The sequence below is a fragment of the Misgurnus anguillicaudatus genome, chromosome 21, assembly GCF_027580225.2.
Source record: "Misgurnus anguillicaudatus chromosome 21, ASM2758022v2, whole genome shotgun sequence".
Classification (NCBI taxonomy): Eukaryota; Metazoa; Chordata; class Actinopteri; order Cypriniformes; family Cobitidae; genus Misgurnus; species Misgurnus anguillicaudatus.
In genome coordinates this window covers 1,038,806-1,060,478 of record NC_073357.2, presented here as the reverse complement: position 1 = coordinate 1,060,478, position 21,673 = coordinate 1,038,806, and the positions used below count along the sequence as shown (strand labels likewise).

Sequence of the window (21,673 nt, the reverse complement as noted above, 5' to 3'; positions counted from 1 at the left end):
TTTTCAGCAGAGGGTTCCATTGCCAAAAGATGACTTTATTGCATACAACAATAAGGCCGAGTTGGTGGCCAAGCAACTAACGAGTCTTTTTCAGAATGCAACCTAATATACAGTTCTCTAAAAGTTGAAACCCCTCCCATGTAGTTGTTTTTAGCATGTTTTTATGTTTGACAGGTGTGGTGACTTCATTCCTTCCAAATGTCAGCCTATGCATTTTTAGCTCTGCTCTCAGTTACCATATTTTAAACCCTGCATACATTGCAGTCTTTAAGACTGCTAGTCTTCAGCTTACAAACATGAGACATACATACTTGCAAAACACATTTGAATCTGAATACCATGTTCACCAAAGATACAGATCTGAATTAAAAAATCTTCTTCATTCCACCCTTTGAGACTTTCACAAGTCTCACCCAAAGTGCAACTTCATAATCCAGTTCAATTGAGTTAAGCTAATTAATGGCCCAACTAAGCCATATTTCCCTTACCAATGACTAAATCATGCTGCCGCACTTTGGTGGAGTGTGGAACAAACATCTTATCTTGGAGAAGTAAAAGAACCTGCTCCCTAAATTAACAAACCTTTATGATCATGGAATATACTTCATTATGTCATTGTTGCTGTAAAATCAGAACTCATAAAAATATTCATCATAAGAGTGTAAATTAGACAAATACCTTTTCAATTCTTATTATTTTCATTATCTTTTTCTGATGTAGTATTACCATTTTCTAACTTTTGTAAAACCCATTTTTGATGCTCTTTGTAATTTCTTATATGAAGTAACTTTTCATCTTGATATTTCAACATTAACATTTGTTTCAAAATAGTAAGTACACAGTCAAATAACAATCCATCCAATTAAAATCCTTAACCTCTGATAATTTGCATCATTTACCTTATACCTTTGATAATATTCATCCTTTAACCTATACCTTTAATCATTTGCATCATTTAACCTATAAATCATTTGACATACCAAAATATATCTTTGATAATTTGACAAACCAATCACCCAATTTCCCTAATTTTAAATCACACCAATTCCACCTTAAGATTCTTTCTTCCAGTATTAGTTGCAGTTCCTATCCTAAACTCTTATTTGATAGCTTCAATGAATACCTATTTTGATGTTGTATTGTTAGCATAACATTAATCTCCATACAATAAAACTATACCCCTTTGTAGTATCTCATTGTTTGTCTAAGATTGTTAAAACATCATTAGTTAAAGTTAATAAACCTTTGTTGATTATAGTAGATATAACTTATTAATTCTAAATTAAATCAATATTTATTCTAACCATGATTTTATCTCATCTCTTGCTTAAATTGGAACATATAAATAGGAATATATACCAAACCAATTTAGAGATAAACTATTTTAGTTTTATCATTTGTTTTCTCTGTATTTTGTTCAATATACTTCAATATAATAATGATGATTTCTTAAATTAACCTTAGTCTTGTACATATATATTTCTTCTCTAATTGCAGAACCACCATAAGTTATCATTTCCCATCAAATCAAAATTAAACCAAAAGAATTCTGCTAACATTACTGTTTACAATCTTCATATGTCCAGTGCTATGATCTGATTCCCACATTCTTTTTACTGTATACTAGCATTGTCCACCCTTTTCATACCTAAAGCCAAAATTATTAAGGATTTATAATAGCTTTTGGAATTTTATATTTGATTTGTTCAAGTTCTATGTTATAGAATATTCCCTTTAAATATCCCTCATCTTTAGTTCCATCAGGTTTACTGTAGCATTCATAATCTTTAGTATTTTTTTTTTTTTTTTTTTCATTTTAATGCTTTTATTAACTTTCCAAAATTGAGACTATTTACCAAAATATGCCCTATAAAATGGATATTTAAACCAGAATTTGTCAATTTTTTAAATTGAACACCCCTATAATATCATGTTGACATTTGATTATTATTACCTTTCATAATTCAGTGCATAATAAGCAATTGTTCATACCAATTTCTCTTAGCTTTGAAAATTACCCATTTGTACTATTCATTATATATATTTTTTTTTTCCCATAAAATGTCCAAAAAAAATTTTTTTTCCTTCCGTTGACGTCCTTTTCTTCTTTTGATGTCCTTGTCTACTTGTTGTTTTGGTTTCTTTAGTATTCAATCTAGATTTTGTTCCTCCTGAGATTATTGTAGAATAAATTCTCACTGGTGTCCTCGCTGAAGTGTGACTGATCCTTGCTGATAGGTGAAAAGTTAATTGAAGAGAAGTTTGATTATTGACTGCAGTCGTGTGAATTTACAATATGTTGCTGATAATTGTCAAACTGCTTATTAGCTTTATTTTTCAATTTCCATGACTAATTCCTTGAAGTTTTCCTTGTGTGTCCTTTACACATTACCAGCAACTTTGTCCAGATGTATTGCTTGTGAACTCCACTGCTTTGCACTCATTGCTTGTTGCTCCTGAAAGTCTCTCCTCCTTTACATCTTTTTCTTAACTTTGTTGCCGTTGCTTGATCTGCCCCGAGTGGTCATTGCTTAGTTCTTTATCTGTTTGTAGACTTGAATTGCTTGTCATTTTTCTGTTGTTGTCTTCTGTATCACGTCTTTTATTATTTTCTTTTCCTCAGTTCTCCTCTTCATTATTGTGTTTAAGTTCTCCTCTGCTCCCCAGGTCTCCTCTTCTGTATCGTGTTTTTTGGTTCTCCTTTTCTCCTCAGCTCTCTTCTTCAGTATCGTGTTTTTGTTGTCCTCTTCTCCGACTGGTATATTAGGAATGCTGTGCAATGGCTCAGATGACATCAGATGTGCTCCTTCCCCCTGGCCTGCTGTTAGGGCTGCTCTCCCTGGTCCTTGTTTTATGTCACTCTCTCCTGAAGACCCTCAGATACACTAGATCCCATGGCATAATATGGCATTTTATCTCCATCTCCTCATCAGGCTCCTTTTCTTTTTTCCTGCACACAAATAGCTTATGCATACAGTTAGTTTTATCACATAAGATCTCATCTTTATTTGTAATTGTTCCAAAAGCTCCATCTGCAGTCGTTCCAGAGGAAGTCCTTTTTTGGGGATGAATTTTTGTTATCACATATAGTATAGCGCAGACATTGGTATTGGCATTGGTATTGGCATTGGTATTGGCATTGGTCGACCAATAAGCATTCCATGCAGTGTTAGTTGAAGTCTTTCACTCGTTATTGCAAGAGACAAAGCATCCAGTCAGTTCAGTTTCATGCTTTCCCATGTTTTGCTGAGTTTAACCTTGAAGGGATGGTATCCTTTTTATGATTAAGGATGGTAAACACTATGGTAATTTTAGTTTTTCCTTTATTCTTTACTGTTGCAGTATTCGCTTTGTAGTTTTTAATGAATGCTGATCCATTATCTAAAATTATTCCTAATAGTGTTTTAAATTTAGGGATTACTTCTTCTATCATTTTTATCTTTATTTTTTGGCACTAGCTTTACCTGTCGAACAGAAATTTAACCAGTATTGAATTCAGATATGGAGACCATTTCTCAAATATGGAGAACAATACCCATTTTTTTTTTTTTTTTAATATTTAATATTAATTTGTTATTTTATATCTCTGTTTTTAATTTGAAATTAAAACCACCCAATTGGAAAGGTAACATTTTACTGTATTATAGAATGATTTATCCCCAATGTGTACATTAGATGTCTTGAATGTCTTTCTTTGTCCCCCTTTGGGTACCACAAAATGTTCATAACATCCTGCTTGTTGTTCTTCTCTTCTATCTTCTAATTAAGGCTTTTATATTAACACTAAGCAAAACTTCTGTGTGGCTTTCTGAGGCTTCTTTAGCCTCCCAATCTGCTGTGTTGTTTCCTGTGATAAAATATCATTATTTTTTATATAAGTTTAATATTTTATGATTGCCATTTACTTTGATAATGTTTAATGCAGAAATTAAACCCCACTTATTCAGTACATTGATTATGTATACCCTCATTCTTTTGAAAGCCTCTTTGTTCCCATACCGAATTGGATATTGTTTAGTTTCCCAAAAAACAAACAAATATTTTTTCTGTTTGAAAACTCAAATATATAAAGCAAATATCAATTACAGTATTTGTCATCTGGGAAAACATTTGTTAGCAATGTGGATGTGGATATAAACTGTTTAGTCTTACAATATCATTAATTGGATACTTCAATTAGTACTTTGTTCTCTACATCTTTTAACAATTAATACATCTTCTTAATCTTGCATGTTGTTATCATCTGCATTTATTGTTTTTTATGAAAACTATTTCCTGACAAATGATTGACTATAACATATAATTCTAATGTAATTCTTAAACATTATGGAGATCCACTGGCTTTATATAGTTTTTTTTTCCCATCATATCCCATAAATCCTTTTCTTCACAATCTTTTCCAGTATACAAGAGACCTGTGGAAATAAGTCAGTTACATTAAGTCATTATTCTATTAACTGATTTTCAACCATACTCTTTACTAATTCTTGTTTACCTTCCTCTGATGTTATATCAATTTCTTGTCATATAATTTATTTTGCCACTTTTTAAGTTGAATATCTTTCTCATGATCATATTATAATACAATGAAATTCCCACTTTGATAACTTTGCATTAGAAATTTGTGCTTCAATACATTTTCCAATTTATTCATTGTTTGTTGTACATCACTATTTATTATACATTTGCTTTGATTCAGTTAATATCACTTTAATATCATGTCTTACTTACTTTATATCTATATTCCCTATACCCTTCTGGAAAACACAAATTCCAATGGCTTAAGCCAAATTATGCATATTTTGTTTAACAAGTAAACAGTAAACAGGAGTGTGATTTTGATATGAGAATAGATATGGTCATGGTTTTGTTTATTGTGTATAGACATACATTGAATTACCACTACTTGTCCAGAGAATCATATTATTAACAACTCTTCTGGACCTTAAAATGGACTTTGAAAAGGCTGCTGTCACCCTCCCCCCTTCACTCACAGAGCTGGTACATGGATATAGCGAAAGTCTCTCTTGGTGTGGCCAGGCTTTTTGTTGTCCTCAGCATGTTTTCTTTGTCTCTCCCAGTTCAAGTTGTTTTCTTTCTGGGATGGTGATGCTGCAAAGTCATTTATGATGGGTACAGGATTCTGGCTTTTTGGAGGAATTGCTGAAAGTAGCTGAACACAAGAGTCATCACTGTTATTCACTTTGCATTTCAAAACAGTGTTGTCATTCCAGGGTCTCCTTCTGGATTTCCCTCAGTCTCTTTTTTATTGTCTCTGAACAAAACTGGATTCTCTGTGTCTCCCAGTTTTCTCTTTGTGCTTTTAGAGTCCAAGCAGTGGCTGCCACACTGCTATGATAATGTTCAAAAATAGTCCCTCCTCATGTAACGTTAGTCCACCGGTCAGAGGTTTGGAGGATTTCTTTCATTTCTCCATTGCCACAACTTAGTCCTTTTCCCAGTCCCATGAATGCCTGAGGGTAAGTGATCAGCCTCACAAGGTCCTTAATACCTTTATTAAATTAAGAAATTGTAAGGCCAATGGCCTAAGCCATCCTTTTTTTTCCCATATCCACATTTCTCCATCAGATGAAACCTCCTCTTTACTCTCCCTCTCTACTCTCTCCTTATTTTGCTTCATTAATTCTTTTTAATGTTTTAATTTTTATTTCTTATTTTATTTATATCTTCCTACCTCATCTTCTTTTTCACCTCTTTGTGTAAACAATGCCTCTTGGCTTTTTACTCTACACTCTTCACACTTATACTTTTTCTGATAATAATTAAATTTCTTTCATTTAGGATATTTCCTCATTTGTAAGATTCACTCCCAAACCTGTTTAATTTTCCTATTCTATAACTACTGATCATTTCATTTACATTTTACCTATAATTTCCACAGTGCCCTTGAGTACTGGAAATCAACCTTCTACAGTATGCATGATAAATATAGATTAACATTTAACACACTTTCTTTTTGTTCCATTATCAACTTCCTTTAACATTCTATCATATATATCTCCTTTATTCATTAATAATGCCAATGTTTTTTTCTTCAAATCCATCCTTCTTTTCTTTCTTTTGATTTAATATAGGTTTATTTACAATATCCATTTCTTTACACATTGCAACATCAAATGTTCCCTTCATGACAATTTCTTAGACACATTCTTTATCAGATTTCTGCCCAATAGATATTTCCACAAGAATAACCACTATGACTTTTCACTACACCTGTTACTTCTCCATTCAATCTTTTCTATCATATTTAGCAATTTTTTTTTTTTACTTTTTAACATTAGAAAATTAACAAATAAAAACACTTTTTTTCCAGTTAACTTTCAATCTAAGTAAACATCAAGCTTACCATTTGCTCTCCAATATTACTTTTTCTACACTGCAAATATTTTTCAAGCAGTTCCTTAATTAATGTTTCTCTTTCAATTCAATTTGTTCTATTTGTCAAGGAATACTATTTTTTCCCTTTTCAATAGTATTAAACACAAACATTTTTTCATTGGATTAAGATATAAATATAGATGCAAAAACCTCCTTTCAACCTTTATATACCATTTACCTATAATTTTAATCTCTTATTACTTTATTATATAAATAATATATTATTATTTTACTTATATTAACCGGTATTTCACTTCACTGCTAGCTCTTTCATCCACAGCACTCAGTCAGGCCTGCACTCACTCTATTTATAACATACACCCAGTCATTCACACTTTAAACATGACACCACTTGTTTTTCACTGTTGAGGATCCTTTCCACTTTTACTCACAAGTCAAACTTTTTATCATGCATTAGGGCGGTATCTACAGAATAATATTTTATCCGTTCAGACCTCTATTATATAAATATATATATAAAGAGCTGTTTTCATAAAAATAAATTCTGCCCTTGCAGACCCCTATCCACTTTATAACACTTTTGTTTCATGCTCTGTTTATTTATTTTTTATCCATACACTGTAAAATATGCAGCATTTATGTTAAATCAACATATACATTTTTTGTTACCCTAACTTAACAAAGTAACACATTAATGGCTTGAAAAACCAAAGTACTTTTCCTTTTGCTATCATTATTTTACAGTGTATCCGCTTATTTCATAAGCATTTTTAATAGTCTGTTCCAGTCTACCTGTATCCGTCAAGGCCCTCTTACAGAATAAACACAGATTATTTAATTTTATCCTTTTTTTTCCATAAGCATTTTTAATAGTCTGTTCCAGTCTATCTGTATCCGTCAAGGCCCTCTTACAGAATAAACACAGATTATTTAATTTTATCTTATTTTTTTTTCCATACACTGTAAATAAAAATGCAGTATTGGTGTCAAATCAACATCTGCTTAGATACTTAACCTAACAAATTGAAACATGGATTTGCTTCCAAAAACAAGTTACTTTTTCTTTATACAATTATTTACAGTGTATCCGCCTATTACATCTAATCAATAGCCCTCTTGCAATAAGCATTTTTTTTTTTTTTTATAATCTGTTACAGTCTATTTGTATCCGTCAAGGCCCTCTTACAAATAAACACAGATTATTTTATTTTTATCCTTTTTTTTTCATACACTGTAAATGATACATTGTATTGATGTCGAATCAACATCTACTTAGTTACTTAAACTAACAAAGTGAAACATGTATTAGCTTCCAAAACCAAATCACTTTCATTTTTATACAATATGCATTTACAGTGTATCCGCTTATTACATCTGTCAAAGCCCTCTTGCAATAAGCATTTTTATAATCTGTTACAGTTCATTTGTATCCATCAAGGCCCTTTTACAAATAAACACAGATTAATTTTATTTCTGTTTAATGCTATCTTCGAAGCCCACTTAGCTATTAAACTATTATCTGTTCCAGGTTAATGCTGTCCAATCAAAGGCCCTCTCAGCAAAACCACAGATTATCCACCTGAGCTCAGGAATTTTTTCCTCTTTATCATTTCAAACAAATCACACCATGCATCAAAATCCTTGGAAATGGAACCCTTTTTACCTTATATTAATCTTAGTTCTTATATTGGAAGAGCATTGTGAAAGTTTTTCCACCATAAACCAACCCAGATGAGCAACACAACAGGACACCAGTAAATAAGCAAAAACTGCTCACCTGGTCCTGTGTATGCCGCTCATCCAAACTCAGCCCACAGTGGTCATCCACCTCCATGCTCTTTTCCAATCCCATCCTCGTCGCCAAATGTTGTGGATTTTTTAGTGATTATGAAAAATAATTTTCAGCAGAGGGTTCGATTGCCAAAAGATGACTTTATTGCATACAACAATAAGGCCGAGTTGGTGGCCAAGCAACTAACGAGTCTTTTTCAGAATGCAACCTAATATACAGTTCTCTAAAAGTTGAAACCCCTCCCATGTAGTTGTTTTTAGCATGTTTTTATGTTTGACAGGTGTGGTGACTTCATTCCTTCCAAATGTCAGCCTATGCATTTTTAGCTCTGCTCTCAGTTACCATATTTTAAACCCTGCATACATTGCAGTCTTTAAGACTGCTAGTCTTCAGCTTACAAACATGAGACATACATACTTGCAAAACACATTTGAATCTGAATACCATGTTCACCAAAGATACAGATCTGAATTAAAAATCTTCTTCAGAAGTCAAAGCGGTCTTCATCTAAAATAAAAACATTGCTGTTTAAATATAGAGAAGCTTAATGTGTCCAAAGAAACTATTATGTACTTTTCAATGTCTTAATTGTAAATTGAATAACAGTTTGAACCGGGTGGGGTGGAGGGGATTGGTGTGGTAAGCCAAATACTATAGATATTAACAATGGTTCATATTAAATATAATATTAATATAATTATATATTAGGTTTCTTTTAATATCTAAAAGTTTATTTGTTTCTAACCTGATCAAGAATTGTGTTATTGACAGCTGGATCACTCATATTGACACTGGACAGAAATGTCATCATCACAAAGGTTTTTTTCAAGACTGAAAACACAAATTACACAAACATAAAGTCAAACAAGCAAAGACTCATTAAAATATAAAAAACCCAAATAAAAATCAACAAATGAAAACAGAATCAGAATGTAGTTTCTAAAGGAGCTTTCCCATTGTTTGTTACAAAAAGCAAGAGACTCTGGGTTGTGTTTGACAGATGTATTGATAAATAAATAAAAGCTATATGTTGTGTTTTATCGTCTTTGTTTATTAGCAAAGCTTTTTCTGTAAATAAGAGATTTCAAAACTAATTTGGAAATTCAATTTTTCTCTCATCTAATTGAATAAGCTTTAAGTTGACCAGACTTTACACTGATGGTTCATCAAGACTAAGAATGGCTGTACCTGGCAGATAAACCTCCACTTCACAGATAGTGAGAATTTTGTAACGTCCAGGTATGAAGACATTCACATATCGCCCATTCATATTGTCACAGGACACAGACACAGACTGACCCGCTGCCACACCATAAAGCACAGCACATCTAAGAAGAAAATTAATTTATAACTCTGTAATTCTGACATTTTCTTCTCATGTTTTCTTAGACGAACAGAAACTTGCATTAAATGAATTCACAGCATCAATCACTTAACCTGGAATTATTGTTGCCATTGTTTTCCAAAGAGTTTCCAATATGTATTTCTGCTCCATTGAGTCGTTCTGGACAGCAGTCTCCTCTGTTAGTGATGACGACTCGAGAGATGTAGTAAGAATCCAGAAGGTCCAGTCTCCACCACGGGTTACTAGTTGTGGTTGTGGAGGAGCAGGTTGAACGTGAAGTGTCAATAGCCCTTGCTGCTTTCCAATATGAGGATGACTGTACAGCCTGTCCTCTTAATGCAAAATTATCTAAAAAAGATCAAATGAGAATCAGGCCAACACCTAAATGACACCAATGATAGATTCCATGAGAAAATGTGCAGGCTTAGTTGTTATACATACAGAGGAGTTAAAATAAAGACGGGGCATAAGGGATGTTAAACATTTAGTAAACAGTTTGTGTGGAATAAGGGCTCATCCCATACAGCAATATATATATATAGACAAATGTGAAATAGTAAATGACACCTTTACACTTGATTAATTGTATGTAAACTAAAAATAGGAAAGTTTGTAGTTGTTACCTGAAGAGGACGGGTTTGTTTGGAAAGAAAAGTCCATTCCTAAAGTAGACAAACAGTAACTGAAGACCTTTAGTCAATTAATCTGATTCATTCACAGATGTATTTGAACAAGTATCACTTGAACTCCTGTATAGTCACTAAGTTATGAATTATTAATTCTCTTATTAAGTCTATAAAGGACTGAAATAACAGCAGATCATTCTAACATTACAGATAAAATTAAGATAATCATTCGGTCAGTAAGGACTGCCGACAGATTAAAGAGCACATATCCTCTGATTCATGTTTTTACATTTCCTTTGGTGTGTAAGTTTGTATAAGTCCATGTTAACGATATGCAAAAGGTACAAACCCCAAAGCAGAGTCCTGCACGGGTCCATTTTTGGAGACCCGCTCCCGCCTGTACCCGCAAAGTTCAGCACCAGATCCGACCCGTCACCCGTGATAATATCAAAATTAAATCCGCACCCGCCCAGACATGTTAATATTTGGCCCATTACCCGACCCGTACACGCAGAAATCACACAAGATAAAATCATTCCAATTAAAGTGCTTTATTTTTTTATCATGTACCTCTCTCAACATCATAACAGCGTCATGAATGTGCTAATGAAACAGGCTATAGTTTGTTTTGTTTTGTGCCATTTATGTAGCCTACCACCGGCACCTAAATAGGCTATGGAACCTGATAACTATAAACAAATATACCCATTAATGAAAAAAGAACAAGGAAAAAATACAACCTACCTACACAACCCGTGCTGTGCTCCTACAAGTCTTGTCTCGAAATGCTTTCTAAGAAGCTAATCACATCAAACGCGATTTAAACGCTTGGAAACGCAAGACGCGACGCACTGCCTTTTTTTAAAAAAAAGGCACGCATAAACGGCGCGCAAACGCTCCCTGCCCATAGCATATCATTAAAAAAAGCGCCTGCAACTGCCATAAATGCTTTTGGTGTGATCAGTTCCTAAGAGAAGACTTTTCCAGCTTCTGGCTATCAACGGCAAAACTTTATGCAACTCCTGCAAAGCTCGCTCCAACTAGGCTACAAGAGGCATCAACGAAGGTCGCACTGTCACAGTGGTGGTGACGTGATGAGTCAAATGTCATATGTTGCCCGTGTAATGGTAATTTAGACATACAAATATTGCACATATTTTCATTCGTGCTACTACTCGCCCGTACGGAGTTTATTATCTGCCCGCATCCCCGCCCACGAATTTGAGGAATGTCACAATCCACCCGTTTTAGACACTTTTATGCGGGTATCTGCGGGTACCCGACCCGTTGCAGGACTCTGCCCCAAAGTAAATGATGACGCGAGATATCTTCTCCAACGTAAATCTCTTTTCTTGGACTACAACACACACACGGGTTGTCAACAGTTTACTTTCTGGGATTGGTGATGTAGTAAAGACCGACATTATCATAATTCCTCCCACTTTGACTCACAGCCTGTAAGTTAACTGCTGTAGCATTGCATTCACTGTAAAAAATACTTTGCTGCCTTAAATTTTTTTTCATGTCAACAAAGATGAGTTGTCACAACTCACAAAATATAGTTGAAAAAAAGTCAACCTAATTTTATAAGTTATAATAACTCACCTGTAGTTATAACAACTCACCTCTAGTCAAGATAAATAATAGTAAGTTGAAATGACTTATAAATCCTAGTTGATTCAACAAAAAATTTTAAGGCAGCAAAGTATTTTTTACAGTGTTGTTACCGAATCTTTCAAACATGATAACGAACGTCACATTTCTGGCTGACGTATTCAGGCCAATCACAATGTACAGATTAGCTGGCCAATCAAGGACACAGAGCTTTTTAAATCGATGAGTTTTATACAAATTATGTGCGTTTCAGGAAGACAGGGACAGGCATGAAAACGGGTCAGGGGTGAAAAAGGTGAGAAGGGTGCTCGAGGGGCGATGTGGCCTCTGTTAACATTTGACTAGTAACCGAAACCATGTTTAATTAAATGGGCTGTAACAAGTAAAATTCCCTTACTATTTTACATCTGCAATAATTTTATTTTGCCATAATCTTACCATCAGTCGCAAGGCCATACAATTTTAAGTTGGCCTTGGAATAGGGTGGACCTGAAGACATCTAATTTAAAATGACTTAATTTTACAATATAGTACTGGTTCAATGAATTACATTATGGTTTTTGAGTCATGGGTTGAATAATTTTCAGATAAGCAAAATAGATAATGTGATGTGGGAAAATAAAATAAAATAAGAACAAATCAAGACATTACAAGCATATAAAATTTAAAAGAACAAAGTAGCAGTATTGATTAGGTAGAGAAACAGTATCAAGTTAATATAACACTGTTTTTTATTATATAAATCAATATAATTGATCTTATTAAATCTATAAAAGTGATTTTCCTTTTGTCTTCTGTAGTTTGATTAACATAATGACTCAAACATAAGCATTTCTTATAAGACGAACTGTCCCTTTAACAACGGAGAAGCGATCTATACACTGACACATGATCAACTTCTCACTTATAATAAACGACTGTTTTTATGAGAATACTTTCAGAGACTGTGGTATTACAATATAGTTTGTATATCTCCTGTCAAGCCCAAAGAAATTATGTGTTAGCGTGATTTTTGAAACGCGTTTCAGTGCGTGGGCGTTGTAGTTTGTGCGCGTATGCGCACCGAAAACAGTTCACTTTAGCATCTTTGTCGCTCAAATAGTCTAAAATCGCTTAAATGTTACTGTAAACGGCATTTCATGCAACATTTTGCAGTTTAAGTACTTACAGCCGTAGACTAGTAGACCAATGTGACTTAGCGAGGAGTATGTCCATCATTCGTTCCAATCTATTCAAACAAAAAATCTTTTAGGTCACTTTGCAGTGTCAGTCTGTTTATATATGTTGTTTTAATTGATTGGCGCATTAGAATTCTACAGTTATAGTTTTACAGCATTTTGTGTTGACTTTACGTCCCGAAGGCAGTCGCTCTACGCATCTTCAACAAGCATGTATGACGAAAAACACAGAAAGACGGATGACATCACAGTAGCGCGAGAGCCGTTCGAAAGCGGACTTCCCGATTCACTCTCTTGATACTTTGATGTCACCTGCCTGCCTGTTAGTTTTTTGCAGCGCAGAATGAGCTCAAACAAACCTAAATTCTGGGATACATGTTGGATGAAGGCGACGCGCGGATACCCCCTCTCCCCCCAGAAATTTTTTTCTCATCGAATCTACACGATTCACGTGGGTCACCTTTTTTGGCTTAAAAACTGCAAATTTCGCTGAAAGGTGAGGGATTTTCATGCCTGCAGGGACATCTGGCGCTCCAAAAATGTACGGTATGTGGAAAAAAATTTGTGTCTTTTTAACCATAAGCCACACAAACACATTGTATTATACCAAACACACAAAAGAATGCTGTTTTTAGCAATGAAATAGGTGCCCTTTACAACACATTCACACTTATGGGGCTCTATCTTACACCCGGCGCAATGCAGCGCAATGCGCGACGCAAGTGTCTTTCGCTAGTTTCCACCCTGCGCAATTATAATTTTCACATTTAGCGCCACGTTGTTTAAATAGCAAATGCAATTGCGCCCCCTTTTGTGCCCATGGGCGTTCTGGTCTGAAAACGAGGTGTGTTTAGGCGCATTGTTGGCGCGTTGCTTTTTTGAGGCAACTAAAATAGACTACGCCATTGACCAACAAAAACCTGGTCTAAAGTCTAAAGTCAATGGCGCAATGTGTTTTTTGTTATTTAAAGAGGGCATTAGTAATATGTGCCTACAAACGGGAGGACAACGCGGGTTTGCTTATCACATAGTACATGAATGCGCAGCAGCACAAAAACGTTTTTAAATATGAAAGATTAAAGGATTGAATGTAAGAGATTATTATTAAGTCTCTTGGACATAAATGAGGACTAATTATGAGACGTTAGAAGGCGCAAAGAGCTGCTTTCAGCTGTAAGTAAATAAATGCTTTGCTTAAACAAATGCATCGGTTTTTAAATGTTTTTTTTAAATGCTACCTCATGGATTTATTGTATATTATATGGTGATATGGTGGATATGGTGAGATGAGAAACATTTTTAAGTAATGCTTAAAAAATCTTGTGACGCTGTCCAAGTGCTGAAAGGAGAGCCGTTTGTGAATTCTTTATCTCCTGTTTGTTACAAATAAAGTATTTTTAGAGTACAAACTTATCTTAAATACTTGTAAATTATTTTTTGATGATATTGGATATTAGCCATACATTTAAAGCAACTAAAAGCCTGTTATTTTACTTCCATGACTAAAAGAAAACGATTTTTAAAGGTTTTAATAAAAAAAAAAACAATTTCAAGTGAAAAACAACACAATTATTTAACATTAATCTTAAACTGGGGATCTTCTTTCTCCGCTTAGTTTTTCAGTTTACAAAGTCCGTCATCTAAATAGGGATTACACATAGTGCCAGCGCAACAGGCTTTTAAAGGGGATGAGAGCTGAGACTCTCATTGGTTTATTGCACGTTACGCCCAAAATACTCCCATTACAATAGGACCAACCCTTTTCGACCATGCGTTCGGCGCACAAACCATTTTTCCCGTCGTTAAATTAGCAAAAGTGGATTCGGACACGCCCATTTAGACGTTGCGCTGTGCGCTTTAGACAATGCGTTTAGATCGTTAAAATATGGAGTTCCTGGAGTTCCTGATCAAGTTCATTCAACACTGAAATTTCATCAGTAAGCTTTAATATTTTATATTTGCCTTCTACTACAGAAATCCAATAATAGAAACCAGTGGTGGCTGGTTAATAGGGGGCGCTGGGGCACCGCCCCCTTAAAGTTGGCCAGAGAGAAACATGTTATCAAAAAGTATATATAGTCTATATAAAGACTACTGTATATATATATATAAAGTCTACCAAAAAATCGATAGACAACATAAGTAGCAAAATACAGCGGTTGAGATTAAACTGAACAAGCGAGTGTAGTAATATGTAACATATAGAATAGGGTGCTATGTTAAGCCAAAGTAGGCTGACTCCCAGGTGTGAAAAATAGATTGATTGCCACAGAGCGATTGTCATACGACATCAAAGTACAGTGAGATCAGACTGCTGTTATGCCTTCAAATTGCTCCCGCGGAAAAGTAATGTCACTCTCCAACCGTTCTGTGCAGCGCCGCATGAAATTAAGAGAAAGGTGGCCCCCTAGTGGTTCGGGGGAAATCATCTTGTCCCAGTTACAAATTTGACTGGTAAATAATAAAGAATGATTTGCCCTCATATTTATTGCATCTCAACAGATTGATAAGCAGACATGCTACTTATGACTGGATGTAACTTTTGATACTTTTCTTTAAAGGTGGCTCTCCTATAGACGGGTTGCAGGTTTACAAACATTACAGGGTGCGCGTGCATCCAGGAGGCAGAAAGCCTGATTGGTGAGCTGATCCGCTACTGCAACAACCTTAATTATTGAAGCGTTCTTTATTGTTCGTATATAAATTAAAGTTGATTTTAGTTGGATCTGTTTTTCTGTCTTTATTTTTGCAGTGTTACTGTGATACATGTATGAATTATAATGTAAGGCTAGTAACGTAATAGTCACATCTACTGGTATGTTTAACATCAGGCACCCAGCACTGACTCTGTTGGTACTATTATCCACGCAACAACTCCTTGGCATTTTGATTTACAGACTCCACTACTAGCCTACAACACAATGCACATCTCTTCATTCTGCCTCTAGGTTGCGTGCGCAAGCAGTGATGACGTTGCCGAGCAACCCATCTATTGACTCTGACCTATCAGTGTGGCTTTCATGAAAAAAATAATGAAGACCAATGGTGTAAAGGATACAATTATTTATCATCTCATTACAGTATGCAATCTGGATATAACTTGTTGTATATGCATGTATCTTATGCCTAGAATTATTTAAGGGGATTGTATAATTAAGGGGATTGTAGAGTTAAGTCTATTTAGTTTTTCAGTAATGCAGTTATTTTGGAAAAATGTGAATAATTAAGTTTAGCGCCACATCGTTTAAATAGTAAATGCATTTGCGCCCAATTTTGCCCCATGGGTGTTCTGGTCTGAAAATAAGGTGTGTTCAGGCGCAATGTTGGCGCGTTGCTATTTTGAGGCAACTAAAATAGACTACACCATTGACCAACAAAAACCTGCTCTAAAGTCAATGGTGCAATATTGTTTTTGTTATTTAATGAGCGTGTTAGTAGCCTAATATGCACGTATAAACGGGACTACAACGTTTATTACGCGTTTGCTTATCACATGGATGCGCAGCATAGAGGGCTGCATTGGGATTGGACTCCCGCGGGACCCAACGCAAATCTCGCGGGGGCGGGCGGGTTCACCTTTGCTGCGGGTGGGAGTGGGCGGTCAGAATTTTTTTGCGGGAGACCCGTGGGTTCCGGTGGGATTTTGCAGCTAAACATTATGTGGGACATGACGTGGCAACTTCGGGGAGCACATGCCCAATGCTGTTATAGACTATGTGCCTCGCGTCTGGAAGAACTGGTGAGCACTAGTGACAAATCAGGTTGTTAACAGTTAAACTGTATGTTTGTTAGTTTAATTAATCATTTGGTGCGTGTGTATCATGCAGTATACAATTGAAAACTGGGGTTTTGTTTTAACGGTTAATGTTACAAAACACTGCTTAAAAATTATGTAATTTTAACTGCGTAAAACCCCACGTGGAGCGAAGGCTGAATCAAATCCTTGGTTTCAATGCGGTCGTCAGTACGAATTCAGTACTGTTTGATCTTACAGAAATTATAGTTTAGCAAATATACTCTAACCCCAAACGCAAGCAAAGTTTAAAGTTTGAGGACATGACAAAGTACGCTATCAAACAGACTCGAAACACCAAGTAAGAGCCCGGAGCGAACGAATAAACATATACATAACAGACTGCACGGTCGGCATATGAATATCTTCTTTATTTGGTTTGACATGTTTTTATGAAGAAAGACAACCATATTTTGCCTACGTGCTCCGTGAAAGCCTGTTCTTAATGCCAGCGGAGAAAACTCTCCTTAAACAGGCATTTGCAGTTATCCGCTTCATTTTTCATATAGAGCACCGCATATAATAAATGTTCTCCGTTTCGTTTTCCATGTCTGTCTCGTTTAGCTGTAATAACAAAATAAAATAAGTCATAACAAGAAGCTAACAAATCTCTCATGATGCGCGCTGATGCGGCGGAGAAGCACGTCTAAATTAAACATGAGCTGGTGGACAAAAACAAACAACCCCGGTGTTAAAACTCTAAATACTTCAATTAGTCTGCGATTTGAATTGCCAAAACAATCAGACATACAAACAAATACATTTTCATGTATATGTAATTTATATTTGATGTATATTTACATTAAAGACTGTAAAAGACAATACATGAAGTGAAAACATTAAATGAATAGTAGCATTTACCTTGCGGTGGCGCATTAAAAACAAACAAACTAATATTCCAATAGCATCTTTTCCATTAGAATTATTATTGCAGATCAAATATTCGACCATTCGTGCACATCCCTAATTTTAAACACAATAGTGTTGAAAGTCTGTTTTTCTGAACCAATGTTTTGTATGAGCATGCATTTGTGTACAGTTTTCACAAGCTCTGAGAAAATCCGCGGGAGCGGGCAGGAGTGGACACAAATATTGCGGGCGCGGGCGGGAGTGGGCGGGACTGGTCATAAATTTAGCGGGTGCGGGCGGGCGTGGGTTTAAAAAAACAGTCTAGCGCAGGGCTCTAGCGCAGCAGCACATAAACACTTTAAAATATGAAAGAATAAAGAATTCAAATGTAAAATATTATTATTGAGTTGGACATAAATGAGGATCGGTTATGAGACGTTAGAAGGCGTAAAGACATTGTTAATGACAGAGGCTAAGGGATTAATTATAATGGGAGGGGATTTTAATTTGGTGATGAATCAAAAGCTAGATACTATAAGTAGAGTAAAACATAAATCAGAACCAACAGCAAAATTACTAAGGGAAGCAAAATTAGAACTGGGATTGTTTGATGTCTGGCGTTATCTTCACCCAAAGGATAGAACTTTTACTTTTTATTCTGAGGCACACAAAGTATCCTCAAGACTGGATTATTTTTTTTTGTTAAAGCATGATCTCCATAGAGTGATTACATGTGAGATTGTCCCTTTCTTATTGGCAGACCATTCTGCAGTCGTTATTGAATTAAACTTTCAAAGGGCATTAAAAATAAGTGTTTGGAGATTTAATAATTCATTACTTATGGAACAAAAGTTTAAAGAAAAAATGACAGAGGCTATTAAAATATATCTGGATACAAATGATAACAGCGAAACAAATCCTGTACTACTATGGGAAACAGCCAAAGTAGTCCTAAGAGGAGAGATAATAGCATATTCATCTTGGAAGAAAAAACTAAGAGAGAATAAACAAAGGTTAATAGAAGATAAAATACAAAAGTTGCAAGAAATACAATTGAGGGATACAATATTAGAAAAAGAATTGAATGATGCAAAAAAAGAATTAGAAAATATTGATTCGGAGAATATGGTAAAGGATTTTACTTTTGCTAAACAATTATTCTATGATAATAGTCCCAAAGCTCAACGAATTTTGGCCTCCAAAATAAAAAAGAATAAAGAAAAAGTAGCAATTAATACAATTATGGATGATATAACGCAAAGGAGAGGGGTACAAGAAATTTTAGCTTGTTTTAGGAACTACTATGAAAATTTGTATAACTCAGAGGTAAAGGATTCGGTCATGCAGTCAATTGAAAGTTATCTGGATGAGTTAAGATTACCATCTGTTACTAAAACTCAGAATGAAAGCTTGGTAGAAAATATAACCTTATTGGAAATAATAAAAACTATTGAAAAGGGGAAATTGGGGAAATGCCCTGGAGAAGATGGTTATACTTATGAGTTTTATAAAGATTATAAATACCTTATTGCACCAGTTTTACATAGAGTGTTTAATGAGGTATTACAAACAGGAAAATGGCCAGATACTTGGAAAAATGCAATTATAACAGTAATAGCTAAAGAAGGGAAAGACCCAAAACAATGTTCTTCGTATAGGCCAATTTCACTTTTGAACGTTGATCAGAAAATATTTACATCTATTATGGCAAATAGGCTTTTGAATATATTACCTTGTATTATAAATTTGGACCAAACAGGTTTTGTTAAAAATAGATTTCTTGGTGATAATGTACGCCGAACCCTTGATGTGATTGACTATGCTAGAAAAACAAAACAACAAATGATAGTGCTTACACTGGATGCAGAAAAAGCATTCGATCAAGTGTCTTGGCCTTTTCTTTTTGCAGTTTTGAATAAATTTGGTTTTCACATGAAATTTATTAATTTAATGAAGGGGATGTACAATGAAGCATCAGCTAGAGTGAAAGCTATGGGTTCACTATCGAAACCCTTTCAGATAAAAAGAGGGGTAAAACAGGGTGATCCGCTTTCCCCACAGATTTTCGCCATGTGCATTGAGCCACTGGCGGAATATATACGAATAAGTATGGGTATAAAGGGTGTTAGGATACAAGATGAAGAACACAAACTCGCGTTATATGCGGATGACGTTATAATATTCCTAACTGATATATATAAATCATTACCAGCGCTTTTGGAAGAAATTGGGAAATACGGGTCCTTATCTGGCTATAAATTAAATTCAGCTAAAACTGAAATTATGGAAATAGGATGTAACCTTCAAACAGCATTTAAGAAAAGGTTTAAGTTGAAATGGAATCAGAACAAGATAAAATATTTAGGCATTACAATTCCCAGAGAAATTGATGAATTGTACTTCTGTAACTATAAAACTTTGGAAAATTCCCTAAGGCAGGATTTTAGACGCTGGAAGATCCTGCCCCTTACAATTTTTGAAAAAATAAGAATAATAAAAATGAATGTATTGCCACGTTTTTTATTTTTCTTCCAGAACCTACCTTTGTATTTAACAAGTTCACGCTTTAAGGAATGGGAAAGAATGCTAGGAAAGTTTATTTGGGATGAAAAAAAACCGAGGGTAAAACTTAAATATTTACAACAAAATAACGAACAAGGTGAGTTGGGTCTACCAAATTTGAGTCATTATTATTATGCAGCCCAAGTTAAAAGTATTTTAGTCTTGATGAATAATAAAATGAATCCTAAATGGAAATCTATTGAGATCAAAATGATAAACTCACCCACCTCCCTAATCTTCTCAGGACAAACGGCAGAAAGAGCTAAGTATATAAATCACTCTATTTACCATACATGGAAGAGCTGGAAAGGATTAGGTAAAACTATGAAAATAAAACCAATGGATACGGTTTGTCTGAGGGAAATTGATCAGGACCCAGATTTCACTCCAAATCGTACAAATGTGATTTTCAGGATATGGGAAACCAAAGGCCTTACAAGATTTCATAAAATGATTCAAGACCATATGGTAGATACATTTGAAAATTTGTCGAAGGACTATAATCTTTCAAGTAATAATTTTTTTGGTTACCTCCAAGCAAGGAGTTATATAATAACAAATATACAGTCCTTCCAAGATCCTAAACCTATTGTGGAATATATTCTGAAAGTCTATGAAAAGTTGAGTTTTAAAAATGTAATCGGTCAAATTTATAATATCTTAAATAATAACAAAGATGACCAGCCTAATAAAATGATAAATTCTTGGGAGGAAGACATCGGAATGAATGTGACTGAAGAGGAGTGGAGTCAGGCATGTAAAAATGTTTTTGGTTATGTTAAGTCTCCTTATTGGCAGGAATATGCATGGAAGATATTGGTTAGATTTTTTATAACACCTTTGAAAATTAGTAAATATACAAACCAAAAACAATACTGCTGGAGAGAGTGTGGGGAATGTAATGTGGATTTGACTCATATCCTTTATACATGTTCAAAAATCCAGTCATACTGGGTTAAGGTGTTGGAACTAATACATTTAATTTGTGGTAAAAATATTAATTTTGGTCAACTACATGTTATGCTTGGTATACAGCCAAAAGGGTTAAACAAAGAGCATTACTATATCTTCTGGGTGTTGAGAATTACCGCTATTAAACAAGTAACTCGAGGATGGAAAAAAGCTGAATCTCCCAGGTTGGATAAATGGATTGAAGCCGTAGAAAATTTGTATGAAAATGAAATGATAACACATAAAATGAAAGGTAAAATGAGTTTATTTAAGATGAGATGGTCTGCATATGTTAATCAAATCTTGAGTAATAAACCTAGGTATGGATTGGGACCTGTGTAATTAGATGAAGCATGGACGTATTTTGAGTGATATATGATGTAACTACATGGAAATTTGGATGATATGTAGGTATTGAATGGTTCTTCCTGTCTTTTTCTGTTTTTTTTTTTTTTTTTTTGCTTTGTGTTGCCTTGTTTTGTTTTGTTTTGCTTTGTCATTCAAGGTGTGGTAAGGAAGGAGAAAAGGGGAAAAAAAAATGTGTATGTATTGTGTCAATTTCGTTGTGTTGATTGTAGGATAGCAATGTGAACAATGGCACAA

The 21,673-nt window shown here is 34.6% G+C and overlaps 1 protein-coding gene across 1 annotated transcript in view; it reads right to left on the bottom strand.

Annotated features, from left to right (window-relative positions):
• Window positions 1-8,623: 8,623 nt before the first annotated feature.
• Window positions 8,624-21,673, bottom strand: part of LOC141353259 (fucolectin-1-like) — a 40,075-nt gene continuing 27,025 nt past the window's right edge. Inside the window, exons 2-6 of the mRNA XM_073859731.1 lie at window positions 10,121-10,159; window positions 9,590-9,845; window positions 9,341-9,480; window positions 8,898-8,983; window positions 8,624-8,659 (exon numbers count right to left, since the gene is read on the bottom strand). Of these exons, the coding sequence (XP_073715832.1) occupies window positions 8,624-8,659; window positions 8,898-8,983; window positions 9,341-9,480; window positions 9,590-9,845; window positions 10,121-10,159 (557 nt within the window). The remainder of the gene's footprint in view (window positions 8,660-8,897; window positions 8,984-9,340; window positions 9,481-9,589; window positions 9,846-10,120; window positions 10,160-21,673) is intronic.